This window comes from Panthera pardus, unplaced genomic scaffold, assembly GCF_024362965.1.
Source record: "Panthera pardus isolate Hobbes unplaced genomic scaffold, ASM2436296v1 HiC_scaffold_6, whole genome shotgun sequence".
NCBI lineage: Eukaryota > Metazoa > Chordata > Mammalia > Carnivora > Felidae > Panthera > Panthera pardus.
Window position 1 is genome coordinate 84,613,249 of NW_026526991.1, and position 20,292 is coordinate 84,633,540.

A 20,292-nucleotide genomic window follows, 5' to 3' on the forward strand; every position below is an offset into this window, starting at 1 on the left:
AAACCCCATTTTAGGGTTTCTGGGACTCAGAGAGGATAATTGATTTGTCTAAAATAACATAGCTAATGTGTAGAGCATAGTATGGTTAAGATGTGATGTTTCTGGTCCCCAAGCCCATTATTTTCTATATGGGTCATTTTCTGTATTTTCAAATATTTCCCATTAATCCCGAGGGTCTTTTGGGATGCTTGGGTGGCTCAGTCGCTTAAGTGTCCAGCTCTTGATTTTGGCTCACATCATGATCTCATGCTCTATGAGACCAAGCCCCTGTTGGGCTCTGTGCTGAGAGTGCAGAACCTGCTTGGGATTCTCTCTCTTCCTCTCTATCTGCTCCTCCCCCACTCTCACACATGTGTGCAGTGTGCATACTCTCTCTCCCTCCCTTTCTCTCTCCCAAAGTAAATAAATAAACATTAAAAAAAAATCCCTATGGTCTTTTGCCATTCAGAACATACAGATCTTTGCTGACTACTTCTAATCAAGTCATTGCTCACATCTCTTTAGATATTGCTTGGCTTTCCTTGTTGATTCCCACCACTGCCTGGTGTCATGCACAAACATTACAATGTGTTGTTTTCTACTATGCAAGTCAATTGAAAAAGCCACAGAGCCCAAGACCAGCTGCCAAATTGCCCAAGTGAATATTAGCATATTAATAATAGTTCTTTGAAGGCGGGATTTTACTGATTTATTTGATCCCAACAAACTATGTGATCTAAAAGTTTATTTTCTTCTACAGATGAGATATAATTCATTCAGATCCTCTTTCAACTTAACATAGGATCAGAAGATTTTTCAAGTAAAAACAGACTTTACCTAATGTTTCCCCTTGATATCAGTAAACCTGCATAATTGTCTAAGATTTGATTAGCCAGGTGGGAATCATCTTTCCAAAAGAAATCTAGTTGTTATCCAATTGCTAGCTTTATTCAAGAGAGAAAGCATATAGGTCATCTTGTTTGGTCCTTTTTTATATGCCCTCAAGCCTTTTTATTTGGACTAATTTGTAGTAATTAATATGTTTGCACCCTCTGAGATTACTCAGAGCATTTCAGAATTTTGGCAAGTATTTCCTTAAATGTGTTTATTTTTCTTTCATTTTTGTTTTGTTTCTGATAGAAAAAAGGTAGGGGAGAGAAGACCAGTGAATCGTGTCAGTTTCAGACCAGCATTTAGATAGTATTGAAGGGCAGTAAAGTAAAAGTGCTGTACTGGATATGTGTTCAAGAACACTGATCTTATAGTGGGGCAGTGCGGGGGCTGGGGCGGGGGTGGGACATGAGGTGTTCTTCTTATGTACAAATTCTTGAATAATCTGTTTTTTATTGAAACCAATTGGGACTAAGAGTCTAAGTTTGGGAACAATTATCACTTTTGCCAATCAGCATTTTTTTCTGCTTCCCCAAACTCAATTTCTTGAGTTTTACTGTTTTTGGCATCTTCCCATTTATCCCTTTTGTACCTGATATCAAACTGCTTGATTTGTTTCAGCTGCCTCTTTTTAGAAAAGATTAATTATAAGGACTTTGGGAATCAAAATATTACCTGTTTGAGTAATATTGGCACATTTGAAAAGAGACTTTTAAGAAGAGAAAGATTTGACCCAAGGAACAGAATTGCAAATCATTGAATTTTAGACATGACAATGCAGAGGGGACAACCAGGGAATGGTGGCATTGGAAGGAACAGGACTAGAGGAATCTTCTCAGTGTACCAACATTTGTGCTTTATAACATTTGGCTGATTCTTTCTCCTCCTGTATACCTGAATAGATTGAATTTAAAATGTTGAGAACTATTCTATTGTTTGTTTTGTTTTGTTTTTTAAAAGTTATTTATTTATTTATTTATTTATTTGAGACAGAAACAGACAGAGAGTGGGGGGGGGGGGGAAGGGGGAGAGAGAGAGAGAGAGAGAGAGAGAGAGACCCAAGCAGGCTCCACACTGTCAGCACAGAGGCCAACGTGAGAACATGACCTGAACCAAAATCAAGAGTCAGAGACTGAACCAATGGAGCCACCCAGGCACCCCTTTTGAGAACTATTTTTAAATTCAACTCATTCTTCTGATGTTTCAGTATATGACCTAGACTCCTAGCCACATAATGATTTATATGTATCTCTATACATAAGAGCGGAATATAAACTTTTATTTACTATAGGATCAATTTTCATATGGAATTATGTGGTAATTATTTGCCATGTAACCACTGTGTTTTTATATAGTGCTACATATTTACCATATAAACACTTAGGTTTTGTAATATCCCCCTTACCTCAGTTCCTTAAAGTCTTCTCAATTCATTGTCAGTGAGGGTTTTTAAAATGTGCAAGTGTTACCATTTTGATGTACATCCTATTTTAAGGTGTTTTAATTAAAGGCACACCACACATTCTCCAGTTTCTCTAGTCATGTCTCATTTTCCTGTTCACATGTCAGGGAATCGGCTATGCAAAGGGTCACAAAAACAAGACAGTTTACCCTGTTAACTTCCACTCTCTGCCACTGACCTGCTCTTGAGAAATATTGTAAATTCCATTTTGGGTAACTAATTAAATAATTTTATTATACTGCATGTTCTAGTGGTAGATGGTTAGAGGTTACTTACTGTAAAAACTGATGGCAATTTTCCTACCCATCATTTGCTAATTTTAGCCTCTTGGTAAGATGGCACAAGGTTCACAGCCCAACATAGAACATTTGAAGTCACTTAACATTTCATCCTTTTTCTACTCCGATTGCCTTCAGTTTGCTTTTTCTTCTTAAAAGACTTTGCTTCAGAATGGAAAACTCTGTCTAAAATATGTAGCATTATTACCTTATACACCATTAAATCAAAACCTGAGAGGTGATCCATGCCTAGTACATTCCCCAAAGATAGTGCAGTAAAGTCTTCATTGACTGCAGACTATCAGATCATGCTGATGGAATGTAGGTTTTTTTTTTTTTTTAATGTAACTGTCTTCTATTTTAATGGCTACATTTACTATGAAGGATCTGTTTAGCTGGTGTCCTTGGTGCCCCTGTTCTCAGCTGAATATATACAGCAGACTCTCTCAGCAAAAGAAATCCAGAACATAGAAATTAGCTGAAAATGCCAATTTCACACATATTGGATCAGGTTCTACATTTTTAAATATATCATTTATCTCAACTTAGTACTATATAATCCTATAGAACTAGAGTTGATACCAACTATTTTGTTTCCAATTTCCTTGCTGTGTTTTGTACTAATTGACAATTAAAAATATTATTTCTACTAAGTCATGTACAGCCTTTGATGAATAGGAGCTCCAAGGCCACTAGAAAGAATTTTTCTCTAGTATGTATAAATGTAATACTGTGAGAGATGTTGTAGAGATAAAGCATGTACTACATTAAGAATTTGAATACCCTAATGGTTGTTGGTGGGAACATTAGTTGGACCCTTTACCTATAATACAATTGTCCTAAATAGTTGATGATTTATTGTGTCAATATCTGTTACGCAGTATACAGGTTCATTTGAACAGTTCATGACTGTGTTCCTCAGAAAATGAGGTAAATAATTATAAATAAACCTGACCAAATTTTATGAAATCCAATAGATGCTTTCCTTAAAACTGTTTTGGAACCAAATCATCCTCAGAGCAATGACGGAAAGTGCTAGAAAAGTTGTAAACCTTTCATTGTATGCTTTTTCTTTTCATAAAATCACCCAACTCCTTAATTGGAAGTAGTTTAGTATTTCATGTGGTTTAGATTAAGCATTATATTTTCCTTGACAATAATTTTGTTTGTAATGCCATGTTCTCCATGAATTCAAATCATGCCCTGCATGCTTTTAAATGACTTGATGTCTTTGCAGATCTAATTTTGGTGTATTTGTATCTCAAATAATTCGCCAACTCAATATTTTGGCTTAGCAATCCAAATCAAATTGTGGTCCAAGTAGCAGGCACTCACATTGAATGTACAGAGACTTGACAAGCAATTAGCAATGAATATTTAAACGTCTTCATTACCCTTGCATGAGGAATGCAGATGGCATTTAGGGAGATGGCAACCAGAGGGCACTACTGTGAATTATGTTTCTATCAGTTGGTCACCTGACTATTGGAAGACTTTCTCTGGGCCCCATGCCACTCCTATACTTCTACTGTCTGGCTAAAAATAGAGCGTTCCAAATGGTGCAAAACAGGTTGCTTTTCATGAAATTACTCTGCACATTTTACAATTCAGGAAGATTGTCTCCAGGGATCCCAGCATATACCCTTTAGGCATACCAAACCCAAATGCCAAGACTATCTAGGGGATTCTAAGAATCAGAGTTCCTTCAAAAACCCTGCTCATCATTTGCTTCAGTTATCTCAGCAGAATGTGCTGAATGTGCAAAGGTGAATAAATCAATATCCCGTCCCTCCCAGGAGTTAATGTATTATATATGGCCCAAGAAAAAAATGTCTTTGAATAATTATAATTTCCAGACTGAGCTCTCATTATAAATTTCTTTTTTTTTTTTTTTTTAAGGAAAAAACAACACTGGAGAGTCTGACTCAGCAACTGGCAGTTAAACAGAATGAAGAAGGAAAATTTAGCCATGCCATGATGGATTTCAATATGAGTGGAGATTCTGATGGTTTGTGAAAATTATTCATATATATACCAATAGTGTGCAGAAGTGTCTATTTAGCGTCAATTAAAACTACTAAAAAGTATGTAAGACAGCTGCCTAATACCTGATCATTACAATAAGAGCTCACGTGTACTGAACAGTTCCCATGTGCCAAACAATCTGCTGAGTGTTCTGCACAAATCATCTCATTAATTTCTAGCACAACCTGTGAAGTAAATACTATTGAAAATAAAGAGATTGGCCCCTGGGAATTTTGAATCATTTTTTTCCCCCAACATAACAAGGCTGTAAGTACCAAAGGCAGATCCTGGATTCAAGATGGCACAATTCTAAAGCAAATACTCACAGTCACTGTCTAATCTATGTCTCACTTCCCTATTTCTTTTCAGCAAACTTTTCAGAAATTTGTATCTATCTGCTCATTTTCAAGTTGTCATTTGTAAGATTCTGACCAGAATACAAGGCTCAGTGGATACTGAGCCTTTTTTTTTTTTTTCCATTTTGAAACACTTCCCTCTTATACTGTCTATTGTACAGTCCGGTGTCATCCCTACCCTCTGTAACCCAACTAGAACGCCAGCTACAGCTTCATGCGTTCCTCACATGCCTTCTTGTTGTCTGCATCATTTCTGAACATTCTAAAATCCAAAATGACAACTAATGAAATTGATACCCTAATTTTAATTGCACAGGAAAGAAAGAAAAAGAAGAAAGTGTTATTCCTCTCACCTTGAGCCCCAGCTAGGAACCTCCCTCCAGTGTCAAGTACCAAACACGCATTTTAAGAGCACTGTCCTCAAATGTGTTACTATTGAACAGGAAGTTCCCTGCATGTAGAAAAGTCTGCACCAGAGCAAACCATTAGGAAGCATACTTTAGGACAGAGGGGATTGCCGTGAATTCCTCAACATACTTAGTTGTCTACTCTGTACCTTGGCCCCCAATTCTGCCTTTAAGTCCAGTTCTGCACCAGCTACAAAAGTAGCCAAACTTGACCATGTAGCCAGATAATTTTATCAAAATGAATCTTATTCAATTGGATATCCAACAAAAGTCAGTGTTGTCCTAGCCTGTTGGATCCAATCATTTCCTTCTATTTTCCACATCACTTGCTTAAGATAAACCTAGCCTAAGTACATATAAAGAGCTTGTTTAGCTTTGATGAAGTTACACTATGTTCATTTTATTGCTTATGTTGCTGTAAGGTGTAAGAACAAGAAAAAGCAGATGTGCAAATGATCATTTGCTAGTTACAAACCCATTTTAGGAAGATGTTGCCATATATTAGCACTCATTTATGTCAATAAAAAAGACAATGACTGGTAATAAGACATTTCATAAATTTTAAGTTGTATTAGCATGATAAAATATAAGCATAGTAATCAGCATTAAAACATCAACAATTTTGTTGCTGTTATTTGTTAAATTCAGTCATGCTTGTGTATGCAAAATATTTTCCAATCTTCATCAGACCAAAGAGCATACTATGAATGAGAAATAATGAGAAACTCCACCAACAGGTATGCTGTGTTTTTGTTTGCTGCTATAGAGGTCTTCAAGTCTGGGTAATTCTGGTTGATTCCTATTCCTTCTAATTGAGAAAAGAAAGGAAGAGGAGTATGAAGAAAGAAGAAAAAAGCAGTGCTTTGATTAATGATACAAGCTCTAGAAATCCCCAAATTATTTAAACATTTTATATGCTACCAAAATACATCTCTTCCATATTTTCTAAAGATAACCCTGTAATACTTAGTATCACAGTTCTGTGTTTTCTTATGCTTCTCCTGATTTTCTTTGCCTAAACTCAGGTATCTCTGGAAGCTGTTTAGTCTGGTGAAACTATTCTATAAAGTCATGCAAAGCCTGGAGGAATGAATGCAGCTCCCAAAGTTTCTACCCAGACTCTCAGTCGTGTTCTATTGTCATAAGTCTTGAAGGGAACTTTCAGGGGGTCTCCGGATAACTTTAGATGTTAGGGAGAAAATTCAGGGGAATGAATTTTTTTTTCACCTTAAATATGTGGCTGTAGACTTCTTAAGAAACCACGGTTGTGTACCTGTTGGTTGTTTTTTCCCTACCATTTTCATATATCTTCTGGGGAGCAGGCTATCATGGATGCATCAGCATCTTTCATGCATTTATCAGCACAAAATTGCAAAGAAATGCCAAACACATTACAGAAGATTATCTATATTGTATTTTCACCCCAAAGTTTTATTTAGCAGCATTTTATTTCTATAACCTCAGAGAGAGGAAAAGGGCATGACTACTCTATGTTCTGACCGTCTTTAGGTAGCAGAGACACAACCTCACTTGTAGTCCATTGTGCCAAATGTGCTAGTGTTTCACAATTTTCTGAGGTTCTTCACCCATTTAATATTTACACAGTGCCAGCATGCCTACCGGTATACTCCAACTGTTCTCTTTCCATTTTGCCTCAAAGATCACATATTCAGGTTTCTCGTGTCCTTTTGAAAGTAAATGGTGAAACAGTCCACAGTCCATTGAAGAAAAAAAAAAGGAAAAATATATTAGAAATGGAATGAAAATGCAGATACAACAATTGCCACTACAGGGCTTAATCAGAAGCTTCATAAACAAGCATCTGTGTCAAGAACTGAAAATACTATTAGCAGATATACTTGCTTTATTCATATTTAATATACTAGAATAGATATTTTACAGACAAATATTCGATAGTAATGCAAAGAAGAGAATTGCCAAAAGTCTTAACACTAACATGAAGCAATGTTCCCTATTTTTAGGAAGTGCTGGAGTCTCGGAGTCAAGAATTTATAGAGAATCCAGAGGGCGTGGTAGCAATGAACCCCACATAAAACGTCCAATGAATGCCTTCATGGTGTGGGCTAAAGATGAGCGAAGGAAAATCCTCCAAGCCTTTCCTGACATGCACAACTCCAACATCAGCAAGATATTGGGTAAGAAACTTATTGATGGTTACATGATGTATGGAATAAATGTACAATTCTGTTTTATGCAGTTGTTGAAAGGTACTAGCTTTGGAGGCCAGGCAGCTCATGTTATCTACTTCTCTAAAAAGAAGCACCATTACTGAGCCTTTTCTTCTGACGACAGAGCATTTCATGTTTGTTGAGAAATGGGCCCAGTTTTTATAGCTAATTTAGTTGTGTACCTCTATATTAACTGTGGTAATGTTTTTTCTTCTTTAAAATCTAGAAATTTTTGTACTAAGTCCTTAGTTCTTTTTGTATGAACTACGTGATAATGGTATTGACCATATTCATTCTTTTCCTTTGAACTACAGAATTCTTCATGTGCTGGGGATGGAAGCATAGGTGATGGTTGTTCTGGTACTATCATTGAAAATCAGTTTAGAATGTCAGAGGACACGAGAACATGTGGTGTGTGCAGTTTTTAATTTACACTTTTAGTAGCCTTGAGCCCATTTTCAGCAGCATGTAAAAAGGGACTTTCCCTACCGTTGCAGCTTTCAACTTAAGAGATAATAAAGTACATATTTGCCTTACATACATAGACACTAAAGCACACAGAAATATGGGCGAGAGGTAAGAGTATTATAAAGAGACTTACCGTATACCAGTTTAAGTCCCAGAAAAAGGAACAAAGATTCCATTGTGTGTGTGCTGTTCACCTGACACCATCATCACTGTTATTGTCATCGTCCTCATCTTCATCACGCTCGTCTTCCAGATAGCCAGCTACCAGATGAGCTAAGCAAATTTTGACTATTTACTCTGACTGCTAGGAGCCAAACAACAAAAACAGAATAGGAATACCTAACTCGATCAGTAAATTTGGGCTTCAACAAATAAGTGACATTCCTCTGAGTTACTAAAGCTTTACTAAAATCCATAATGCACTTGGAATTACATGTACTTAACACAGATAAGTGCTCCTTTTGATCCTTTACATTAAGGAACTGGTCATCTAAAAGTGGTTACTAAACATATACATGTGTTTTTATGCTCCCATATTCTCAAATTCTCATGTTACTGGGTGGTAATAGATGCCATCCAGTTCACAGCATGCATTTGTAGTGAGACCAAAACAAACAAACAAAAAACCATCAACCACTTGAACTTATGTCTCAGTTTTCATCTAAAATGATCTTGAAATCTTTAGATTAATGTCATCTCAAAAGATAAGAGTATGTAAAGCTTTAGGTATATAGAAAATGGGAATATTTATGGATATATATATATGTATATATATATGTATATATATATATGTATATATATGTATATATATATTCAAAAAATTAAACTGTTCAAAAGGAAATGCATATTTTTATGCTGCTACCATCTCTGACCTGTTTTTTCTTTTTATGACCATATTTTACCTTCCATATGAAATTTTCCATTTTTAAAAAATGTATCTGTTCCACTGGGGAAAACTCTAGAAATGAATAAAATATTCCATATTTTAACATATCAGTTATCACAAAATTAGCCCAAAATGTCAAAATGAAAAAATGAACTAAATACTGAGATTATTTAAACTGTCTTTATATCATTCAATTCATGTATATGAATACTGGAAAATGTTAATCACTGATTCAAACTTTATCCTAAGTATAAGAGAAATATCAGCTTTGATGATGTGAAATACTTTAGAAGATGTAGGGAAAGACTTTATGGGAAAGAGGTAGCTAGCTACAAGAGTTTCTTTCTGGTTTGAAGGAAAGAATATTAGGATGACCATATAGTTAAATCACAATAGGTTACATGAAAAAAGAGTGCTGTCTAATTTTGGACTTTTCAATAGAATTGTATTAATTAAAGATATCCAGTTAAAAAAAAAACACTGAGGTGTTTGGGACCTCAATATTTGGTCTTAGCTTCAAATAAATAAGTGATCTTCAAATATCCACAAGATCATTCTAAGTGGCCCATTTCATATAAAAGTACAAAGAAAGCTTGATGTTTTCCTCTCTACTGATTGTTTTGGATAACAGCCTCCGACAGCATGCCGCTAATTCATTCTGCTTAAAACAGGCGCTTGAGCTGGGTTGACATTTTACGTAGTCTCTGGGGATCCTAGTTGACATTTTAAAGGGCTTCTAAGCATTTTATAATACCCTAAAATCTGGTTTTAATAAGCCATTCTGCTGAAATTGTTAACATAAGGAATCACCTTTTACTGTTTGGCGCTAGATCAGGGGATGGGGGACATCTTTTTCTGATTAGATATACAGTAGTTGGAGTAAAATGTGCAAATTCATTACAGACCCCATGGAGATGACGATGCTACTCAGCTCAAACTCTTCATTTTTATCGCATCGCCAGATTTAGAAAGGAAAAGAGCACTTTCAAGACTTTTATTTTTCTTATTATGAACATCATATTTTTTTTTTATTGAATCTTCCTCTTTGTCATCAGGAGGAATACCCAAAAGTCCTTCTCTGTTTTTTTTTTTTTTTTTCATTGTAAAAGGCTAGGCTTTTGAGTAAAAGCAGAGAACTTACTCCCTGTACGTGGTCCAGGGTAAGCAACCAGCCACATCTTAAATCAAGTAGATGTTTCCGTCTCTTTTGGAGATACCTAAAATGCTTTCCTACCATTCACATCCAGCGTGTCTCAATGTTTACATCGTAGCTACATACAGTGGATGTTGTACCTGCAAAGCCATTAAAACCAACACCACAGTGGTCATTTAGTTATTCAAAAGTTAGTTTTCAAAAGTGAAAACTGCAGTTGCCACCAACCAAAACACCATTTGTTCCGCACGGTCATAAAACAGCAGAGTTGGCCATTTTACCAACTACAGGCACCACTTTCGCTATCTTGATTCTTAATTTTAAGAAGACTTAGAACTATGCTCCGGCCATCTTTTAAAATGTAATTTAGGATTCAGTGATACTTCCGGAGAAATTATATTATCAAGTGTCTAAATATGTTGTGATTCCAGTTCATGCCAGATTTAGAAGCCAGCTTGTCTAAGAATTTACACATCTTTTATTATATATGTATCTGTTTTATCTTTATATAAATATGTATCTTTTATTTATCCTATATATGTGTGTGTGTATATATGTGTGTGTATATATATATCCCTTTTTCCTCTGCATTTCAGACAGTTCAACTGTCTTTAAGTTCCTCTAATCCTCCTTCCCACTGCAAGGCCTGACCATTCTATTCTTCCTCCATAGAAAGCTCTCCCTCTCTGATTCCTATAGGAATCATTTCCACAAAACCTTCCTGACCTACAAAAGATTGACCCAACTCCTTATGTTTTCATAGCTTCCTGTACTTTCCCCACTTATAATTAAAATAATAAATGTTTTAATTAGCTGTTTAATGTATTTCTTCTCCACTGGAATATGAGCCTCAGGAAGATAAGGAACAAAATGATTCACCACTGCGTATCCAGTAATTAATACACCATGGTGCACATAGTAGGAAATCTAAAAAGAGTTCTCACATTCCAGGGCGGGTTACAGTAAGGCATAAACATTCCCTTTCCTTAGAAAACCATATCCTTTTTGAGCTTATGAAACATTTAGACATTGAGAAGTACCATTAGCAATTTCTATTCTAATTGAGGATGCTAGTTACTTGGTTCTGCCTGGTGATAAAGATAGGGAATTTTAAAGTCAACCATCCTTGGTCATTTTTCAGTGTATTTATATAACTATGAAGTAAATTATTTCTGGTAAGCTCACTTTTACACTCCCTGATCTGAGGTTCAAAATTCTGTTATACATACTTGTAAGAAACTTCCCAAAAAGAATTGACCCCGTTCAATGGTATTATAGCTTTACCTGTATTTATATTTGCCCTGAGAATAACATGATGGTTTCAAATACCTCTAGAGAATAGTGTTGGGCAATAAAGAGTTTGAGATTGTACCTACAAATTTAGGATGTGGCCACTGAAACACAAGTTTGAGAAAGGAATGGAAAAATAAACTCTATGATTTGAACTGTAACCTGGATTTCTGTAGTAAATAGAATAAAATCATATTGGCTGTCTAGATTGGAAAAAAATCTGTTTATAAATTTTTGTAACACCTATGTGGATATACCCACCCAGGCAACATCTGTTCTGATAGGAAAAAATTCTAAGGGAAGAGATATTGTCCCTTTTACTCTATTCCTTTAATAAATAAAATAGCCCATATTGAGGACTTTTCTGCATTTGTAGAGAAGAACGGTTCATCAGTGAGCTAGTTGCATTTGAGAAATGGAATTTTGGTTGAGTAATGAACCCATTCGAAACCCTGAAGATCTTGCTTAGATGACTTTGGAAGGCAGGTAAAGGCTTCCATGCCTGTAAGTATTTGGTATAGAACCCACAATTCCAGTTATTTTGATCCTTGTGCATTTGAGTAGAGTTGAACTGATTACTTCCTGATAAACACACTTCATCTACACACAGATTCTCCTCACGTGTTTAATAAAAAAAAAAAAAATTATTACTTCTACTTCTTTTACTACTATGCATAGCCATACTAATAGAATCAAATATTTAAATCACGTTTATATTGAGAATTAACATAACTATTTTTAACTGTTGTTGTTTTTGTTTTGTTTTGTTTTGAAATCCTAGTTGAGTCCAAACCAAAATCAAAAGTGAAAAGATGGAGAACACCAATTTGGCTTGACATTATTAATGCAAACTATATCACGAGAAGTGACATCTTTATATATTATTGAAAGTGATTTATTAAGAGAAAAATCTTACCCCTTACATACTTATTGTAATTCTGACCTCTGCTAAGTCATAGATAGCAGGTGGTTGTAGGTATGTAAAAACATACATTGTAGCATACTTTCAATTATATCAAACCTGAGTTTGAGTCACAGATTTGTAATTTAATAATTGTGTGACCTTGGGTGAGTTACTTCATGTATTTGAACTTCAGTTTTCTCATTTATGGAAATAGGTGTAAATGCTATCTTACAGGATTATGATGAAAGTTAAAAATGTGACAACTTATGTGAAGTTTTTAGTGCAGTGTCTATCTAGCACCTGGTAGTTAGCTGGTGCATGTTCATTAATATAATTTTTTGTAATTTAAGTTTTAATGAAATGAATTTTTAAGTGCAATCATTCATGAAAGCATACTTAAACATTTTGAGAAGAATTATATATGTTAGGAACCCTTGTAGTAAGTAATGCACCCCCACTTAAAAATACTAACTAGATAATTAGCCACAGATTGAAAATATGTAATAAGTTTTTGCATAATTTTTCAGTTCACAGTTGAATTAGATCATGGTCTAATGTGGAAATAAAAGATGTATTCTTAACATTAGCTGTGAGCTTTTAAGTAAATATATACGCTTTTGGCTAAATTGTTCATTCCAGCCAGGAAAAAAAAATATATTGGCCAGTGTTTGTACCTTTGGGTACACAGTTTGCTCTACACAGCCACCAACACCCCTGTTCTTGTGAGATCTCACCTCTTGAGTCATAGTTCACTAATCAAACACATTTTTATGTATTTCTGGGCTTTAGCCAACATTTTTATTTTAGATTTATTTTCTTGTCCTTAGCAGCTGTGCAAATTGGAATCCTAACCTTCTTTTCCTCATAGGATCTCGCTGGAAAGCTATGACAAACCTAGAGAAACAGCCATATTATGAGGAGCAAGCCCGTCTCAGCAAACAGCACCTGGAGAAGTACCCTGACTACAAATACAAACCCAGGCCAAAGCGCACCTGCCTCGTGGATGGCAAAAAGCTGCGCATCGGTGAATACAAGGCAATCATGCGGAATAGGCGGCAGGAAATGCGGCAATACTTCAATGTTGGGTATGGACCTTTCCGTCATTTTTTCATGGGGAACACTTCTTGTTATGCGTAATGGGATGTGAACCATATTCGTTGAGCTGTAAAGCAGCATTTTGAAAAAGAACTTGACCTCAATGTATTTTCAGAAATTAGCCTGGCCCCCACGTGATCCTGAAAAGAATACATCCATATGAAGCCACCCCGAGTTCCTAGAACAATGGCTCTTGTGTGAGCTTTACTCCCACTGGCTTGAAGATAAAATATCTGATAGTAAATAATTTTGAAGCGTGTCATTAACAACTTAGAAGTATTATTGGTTCTTTTCTTTGTTGGTTTTTATTACTTCCAAGGCTTCCCATTGACAAATTCTGCAACATCTTTGTTAAGGAAATACAACATAAAAATTTTTCCAAAAGAAACACTCACTTCTGAATATAGGGGGATTTCTGGGCTATCAAGGCACGTATGTGGCCTTTGTAGATCACACAAAGTGGGGATTCTATTTAGGGCACCACAGGGTTGTGAATGGGAAAGCTGTCTTCCGAACTAAGAGTGTAGTTCTCAGGAGGTTTTACCCTGCCTCCTATGGCAAGGCTGTCTACAGTATCATATTAGGCTAACTGCAACATCATTGCTTCTGCAGAATTTTCTCAGAAAGCACAGAGATAAAGTTGCTTATATCTGGAACATAAGTTAGTAAGATCCCAACAGCTGCTTATAATAATAAATACCGTTCTGAAATGGCTGAAAGATACCTTAGAAAAAGACTCATGAAGTCTGCTCTATCCTGTTCCCTCTTTCTGCCTGCTCTGTCCATTGGCCCATGATTTATATCCCGACGCGTGACTCTTCTCAAAGCCAAGCATGAAACCCAACACTTGCTGAGGAAATAGTAAACATATGAATGAATGAAAGAAGGAAGAAATGAACACTATCTATTAATCTCTTCCCACTAAGACCAGCTACATAATTTGAGGAGCTCCCAGCAAAATGAAAATGTGTGGGGTTCCTATTAAAAAGTTAAGAATTTCAAGACTGTGGCAACAACTTTAAAGCAAGCATAGGATCTTTCATAGCCCAGGGCCCTTTCCAGCTGCAGAGCTGTGCACCCACAAGGCTGACCCTGCTTCCTGTCCCCCCAGCTACTGCAGGGACCAAGTGGACAATGTGATAGATACTCTTCAGTTCCGGTGAGTTCCGAGCAGTCAAGTTTTATTTTGAGAGCTCTCATATTTTAGGGTTTTTTTTTTCCCCATTAAAATTGAATTATCTTTATTTCTAAAAAGCTGAGTGTTATAGTGAAGGAAAACTGAACTTGGGGTCAAGGACTGAGGTTCTTCTGCTTAATCTTTCTACACCTCAGGTTTTTTGCATAAGGGAACATAGGAATAAAAATTATTTTGAGGATCAGGTGGGTGACCCATGTAAATGCCTATAAAGCATGACACACAAGTAAGTTATTGCAATCACAGTAGGATACCATTTTTTAGATGTTGGGCAATAGATGAAAATCAGTAGTTTAGAACTGGACAAGCTGAGCAGATTCATTATACAGTAAAGCCTGCATCTGACTATCCCTTCACCCACAGTGTATTTTTGGGAATTCCTCTCTGACAGGCAACAAGCACAGATCCCCATCGCCACTGCTGGTGTGGTATACCCTGGAGCCATCGCCATGGCTGGAATGCCCTCCCCTCACCTGCCCTCGGAGCACTCAAGCGTGTCTAGCAGCCCCGAGCCTGGGATGCCCGTTATCCAGAGCACTTATGGTGTGAAAGGAGAGGAGCCACATATCAAAGAAGAGATACAGGCTGAGGACATCAACGGAGAAATTTATGATGAGTTCGATGAGGAAGAAGATGATCCAGATGTAGATTATGGGAGTGACAGTGAAAACCATATTGCAGGACAAGCCAACTGATAAGGGTCAAAAAATGGTTGTGACCTTAGGACTTAAAGAAGCCCTAGCTGGTTCATCCTTACCAGTGGCCAAGCACATTAACTTTCTCATACACTGACTGTTACTTTAACTGTTAGTCTTAAATAGTTGGGACATCAGCTGACTAATAGACCTCAGCCTCAAAAGGCTTGGAAAGGAAAAAAAAAATACAAGCAAACAACAATATCAACAACAAGAGATTGAAATAAGCTATGGGTAAAATAATGCCAGTAATTCAGCTGCTACATCCAAGCACTGAAGTCTTACCCGTCAACTTTTTTTTTTTTTAATAAACTTTATGGCTGTTTGTTCTACAATGTTCTAGAAATTCTCACTCAGGTACACAGTGCCAACAAGTGGCTTGTGAATGTGTTTTGTTGTTTTGTGCTACAATTTTTAAAAAGAAATAAGTTTTGTTTTGTTTTTTGGGGCTTCTGGGTTTTTTCCTTTTCCTTTCCTTTCCTTTTTTTTTTCCTTTTTTTTTTCTTTTCTTTTTTTTTTTTTTTTTTGTAATGCACCTGACAGAAAAAAAGAAAGATGAATTTCTCTTTACTTCTCTCCACCTTCTCCATCTCTATACTTTAAAGATGGAAGTCTGTGCATGGGGGGGAAGAGGGAAAAAGAGCCTGTTTTTAACTTCCTTGCTATCCACCACAAAATAAGCAATTATTTTCTTCAGAGGACTTTCTTTGTCTAATGCACACCACACTACATCTTTGAGCAAGTGCCAAATTTGTACTGAAGTGTTGACCCAGTTCCTTTTTTTTCCTTTCCTTTTTCCTGTTCCTTCTTAAGTTAGGACAGTGTTATATCTTAGACAATCCCTTGGAAAACCTGAAATACCAGCAGCTGGTGAGATTTGACTTTTTTTTTTTTTAATGGAAACTGTAGGTGCTGTTCTCAGGTGAAAAGAGAGAGAGAGAGAGAGAGAGACATAAGAAATTTAGAGAAAAAATATTTTCTGATCTTGGATTTTTGTGTGTATGTATGTGTGTGATTATGGTACTAATAGGAATAACATTGAACCATTGTGAGTTAAACCCACATCTGGGGATGAAATCCCACATCCTCCTAAGTGACTGGTCTGGAAGCAACCTTGACCTTGACTTTGCACTTCAAATGACAACCAAGATAGGGCTCAGAAATTATATTTTTTAATTTCTAATATGATTATTGGATGGATTGGGCGGCCCTGTGTAATAGAGGTGTGCACGTATAACATGGAAGCTACTAGCAAACTGTTCCCAGATGTCCCTTTTTCCTGATCAGTTGGTTCCACTAATGTTTGCTACTTAATGATTTCTGTTTGTTTTTCCTATTGATAACTTCGAGCAAAACAATCATTGTTTTCCTTGAATATATTTGGCCATTTTCCATGAACACAGAATTAGCTTATTTCTTCAACATTCCATCCTTTCCTGATCAGGAAATGGAACTGATGATTTTATAAGGTATTTTTCATCTCTCCATGAAATGAGGCGGAGGCCATTTGCATTTCACAATTGTGGGCCATGTGCATCCCATACCATAAAGAGCAGGATTTGATTAAAAGTCATTGCAGCCCAACAAAATGGAGCCGGGCTGAACCTAGTGAGCGTCGCTACGACTCTTCACTCGCTGTAAGAGGAATCCACTGAAGGCCAATTTTTGGTTCCAGCAGAGTATGTGCATAGAGCGACAACTGATGGTGACAGAACCGCTTGTTTAGATTTTGCCAACCAAATGCCACGACAGTTATAGGGCTTGTACAAATAAACGCAAAATCGTTTAAAGTCAATTGCCATTATTTGTGCTGAGGCATCAGACAGTAAATACTCCAACCAGGAGCTTGGATGTGCTATGGTTTTCACTCCAGTCATCATTTTGCTATCTCACCCCTCAAACCTGACCCAAAAGTTTGATTTTTACATATAAATAAGAAAAAAATCCTTTTTATTTTTCTCTCTCTCAAAAGACTTGCTCTGGGGTTTTGCTTGGAGGAGCTGATCATATCTTGCATGTCAGAGATTTTGTTTTGTTTTTCTGTTTGTTTTTGATGACTGTATTTTCATTTGAACTGCCTCTTTTTGCTAGTGTTGTAATGATGATGATGATAAAATAATAATAATAATAATAGTAATAATAATAATAATGGTCAGCTGTTCCCAGATTAGTAAGTTATGTATAATTTATTTCTCCCTCTCTATTTTATTCTCCTCTGATTTGGAAGTACAGCCAATAAGCTGTTAGATATTTAAAACAAATTCCCATCTTCCAACTCATTTATATATATATATTTATACACACACACACACACACACACACACACACACACATTCACCCACACAATTTTACTTCTCCTTCAGTACATTTTCTCCTTTTTAAAAATTTGGCCCCAACAATGTCAAGTTCTGGTGTTTCATACAAAGGAGTGAATAGGAGGGTCGTGTTCAATCTTAATTAACTTATGCTCTCATCACTCATTTTAGTTATGTAATTGCCACAGTCATCTAGAGCCATTTTTTTTTTTGTTTTTGTTTGTTGTTTTTAAGCACTCTGGATAAGGAAAAAAATAGACACTCGTTTTATATCGTTATTATGTACAATGTGAAAACAGATTTTTAAAAATTTGTTCTTCGTCTTTGTTAACAAATTCTTATGTGGGTTCACCTCTCACGTTTGCTGGATACTTATTTTACACCACGTTATAAAGATGCTTTGTTTTCATTTCATTACTTTGGGCTACAAGAATACTTTGTTTTAGCTCCAGGTAGATGCCACCGAGGGCAATCACAGCTGAAACCAATTCTAACACACTTACCAGTGAGTTGACAAAACACTTCTGTGTGGTCTTTTTTTGTTCGTTTTTTGTTCTGTTTTATTTGAAGGGGAAAATGAAATTGTTAATGGTGACCTTTAACTGCTGAAATTCAGAAGTTGATTTTATTTAGTTAGGTTTATGTCAGAGAGACTACACCATGGTGGACTAAAACAGGAAGTCCAGAGCCTTGTGTTCTGTTCTCTTGTTCTGACATAGGATTCGCTGGGTGTCGCAATTTCTTTGCCTTGGTTTTCCCCAAAAGAAAACGAAAAAAAATTATGTTGATGTTTAAAGTGCTTTGATGTCCTTTGATAAAAGGTGCTATGAATAGCAACTTACTGTGTTAACACATTGCCTTTTTGGCATTTGATTGGTTTATCATTTTTATAAAGGATCCTAAAACCTTGTATTCTTTTTCTGTGCCCCATGATGATCAAAAAAGCTAAAGTTGAGGAAATGAGAGGAAGATCAAACTGAAATGAAGCTAACATTTCCCTACTCTATCCTTTCCTACCTCCCCGTTCATATATCCCCTCTCATTCTCCCTCTCTCTTTCTCCCTTTCTCTCTCCCTCTCTCTCACACACACAAACACATACACACATGCATACACACACACACGCACACACGCACACAGTCACCCCAGTACTGAGGAATAATCTTGCCTGAATTCTGATTTATGGCTATTGTGATCAATTCATCTAAAATAGCCATGTTTTAAAATGAATCTAAGAGAATATCACTGGAGAAAATAGGTTCAAGTTGCTCATTTACAAGATACTACTAATTTGGCTGGTTACTTGGATAAAATACAAATACTTTGGCTTGGCAATTGGATAAAATACAAAACTGTTCTTCAGTACATTTGTACCTAAATTACTTAAGTCGATTTTTTACATTTATTTGGCATCTGCATTTAAAAGTTAACCATATATAAAATCCCTCCCAAAGATCATAACTATTATTGAAACCAAACCCTCTTATAAGGAACAAATATAAAAGAGTTGTCTTTGATGAAATTATTTCATAGATTTGATTTTGGAGTAGACTTTTACCTTAATTCATTTAAAGAAAGTTATCTTTAACTATTTTGTGGTCCCAATTTCAGATATTTTCTTAATCCAGAAGTTGTTACTGTTTCCAGAAGAAATCTCTTATATCACATTTAAAACATCAAAAGTAATTACATTTCATTCATTCTAATGGGTAAATTATTGAATTGTAATAAACAACTGTATATTTGCAAACAGGTTTATAAAATATTTGTCTATCAAGTTAATAGTAAAATAAAAATTATGGGGTCTGCAAGGAAAATTATGAAGCCCACTTAAAGTGGTTCAGATATCTCTTTGTCGTATAGGGCATAAGTTTTTGTTTAGACAGGCTTTTACAGTATTTAATTTTAAAGTTTCCTATAACTATCAGTTTCCCAAGTTGAAGATGATGTTGTGTTAAGTTTTCTACTGATTGATTCCTGTTCTCCCCAGTGTGTCTGTCACTGGTTCACTAAAACAGTATTTATACAGCTCCACTGGCTCTAAAGCTCTTAGTCCGTCTAACATTTTGGATTTTATGAGTAAAAATGGGGAAAAAAAATAGAAAAGAGACAATCAAATGCCTGGAGCTTAAAACAAAGTATGTGCAACCTACCATCTCACTTGAAATTTAATAAAATAAATAATTATGTAAATATAACATAGAGTTATAGATTTATATTTTGTTCATAACACATAGTGTAATATAAGTTGTATATTTTCATGTTTTTGGTTTTATGTTACCATTCATGCCACAATAAAAACAGGAGTTTATGTACTCTTAAAAAAAAAGATGTGGGTTGCCACCAACCTGTTTTTTTGTTTGTTTTTGTTTTTTTGTTTTTGCATTCTCTTTTTTTCAGTATTACTGCCATGCAAGGCACCAATAAAAACAGCAAATGTGTTCTTTACCTATTATACTGTGTTTCTTTTCACAATTCTTGTTATGAGGGTATAATCTTTAATTATGAAAAGAGTAAAAGTATGGAAAGCCATTTAGTTTTCAATATAAATTACCCCCACTTCCTGAAGTTGACTTTGAACTGAGAGCTCAGGGTTTAGTCCTTCATGGTGGGCATTGCAAGAAGGACCCCTGGACCTTTTTATAAGGCATCCCTTCCTAGCTTCACAGTAAGGTCAAAAGCTATAGCTCTCATAGGTAATGGAG

General features: G+C 35.8%; 1 protein-coding gene across 21 annotated transcripts in view; it reads left to right on the plus strand.

The window, feature by feature from the left end:
* Positions 1 to 20,039, plus strand: part of SOX5 (SRY-box transcription factor 5) — a 1,011,059-nt gene extending 991,020 nt beyond the window's left edge. For all 21 annotated transcript variants that reach the window (XM_019452504.2, XM_019452503.2, XM_019452501.2 and 18 more), the window contains 4 exons: positions 4,510 to 4,618; positions 7,381 to 7,554; positions 13,157 to 13,373; positions 14,970 to 20,039. In XM_019452504.2, coding sequence (XP_019308049.1) covers positions 4,510 to 4,618; positions 7,381 to 7,554; positions 13,157 to 13,373; positions 14,970 to 15,273 — 804 coding nt within the window. In that variant the 3' untranslated portion in view covers positions 15,274 to 20,039. The remainder of the gene's footprint in view (positions 1 to 4,509; positions 4,619 to 7,380; positions 7,555 to 13,156; positions 13,374 to 14,969) is intronic.
* The last annotated feature ends 253 nt before the right edge of the window (positions 20,040 to 20,292 follow it).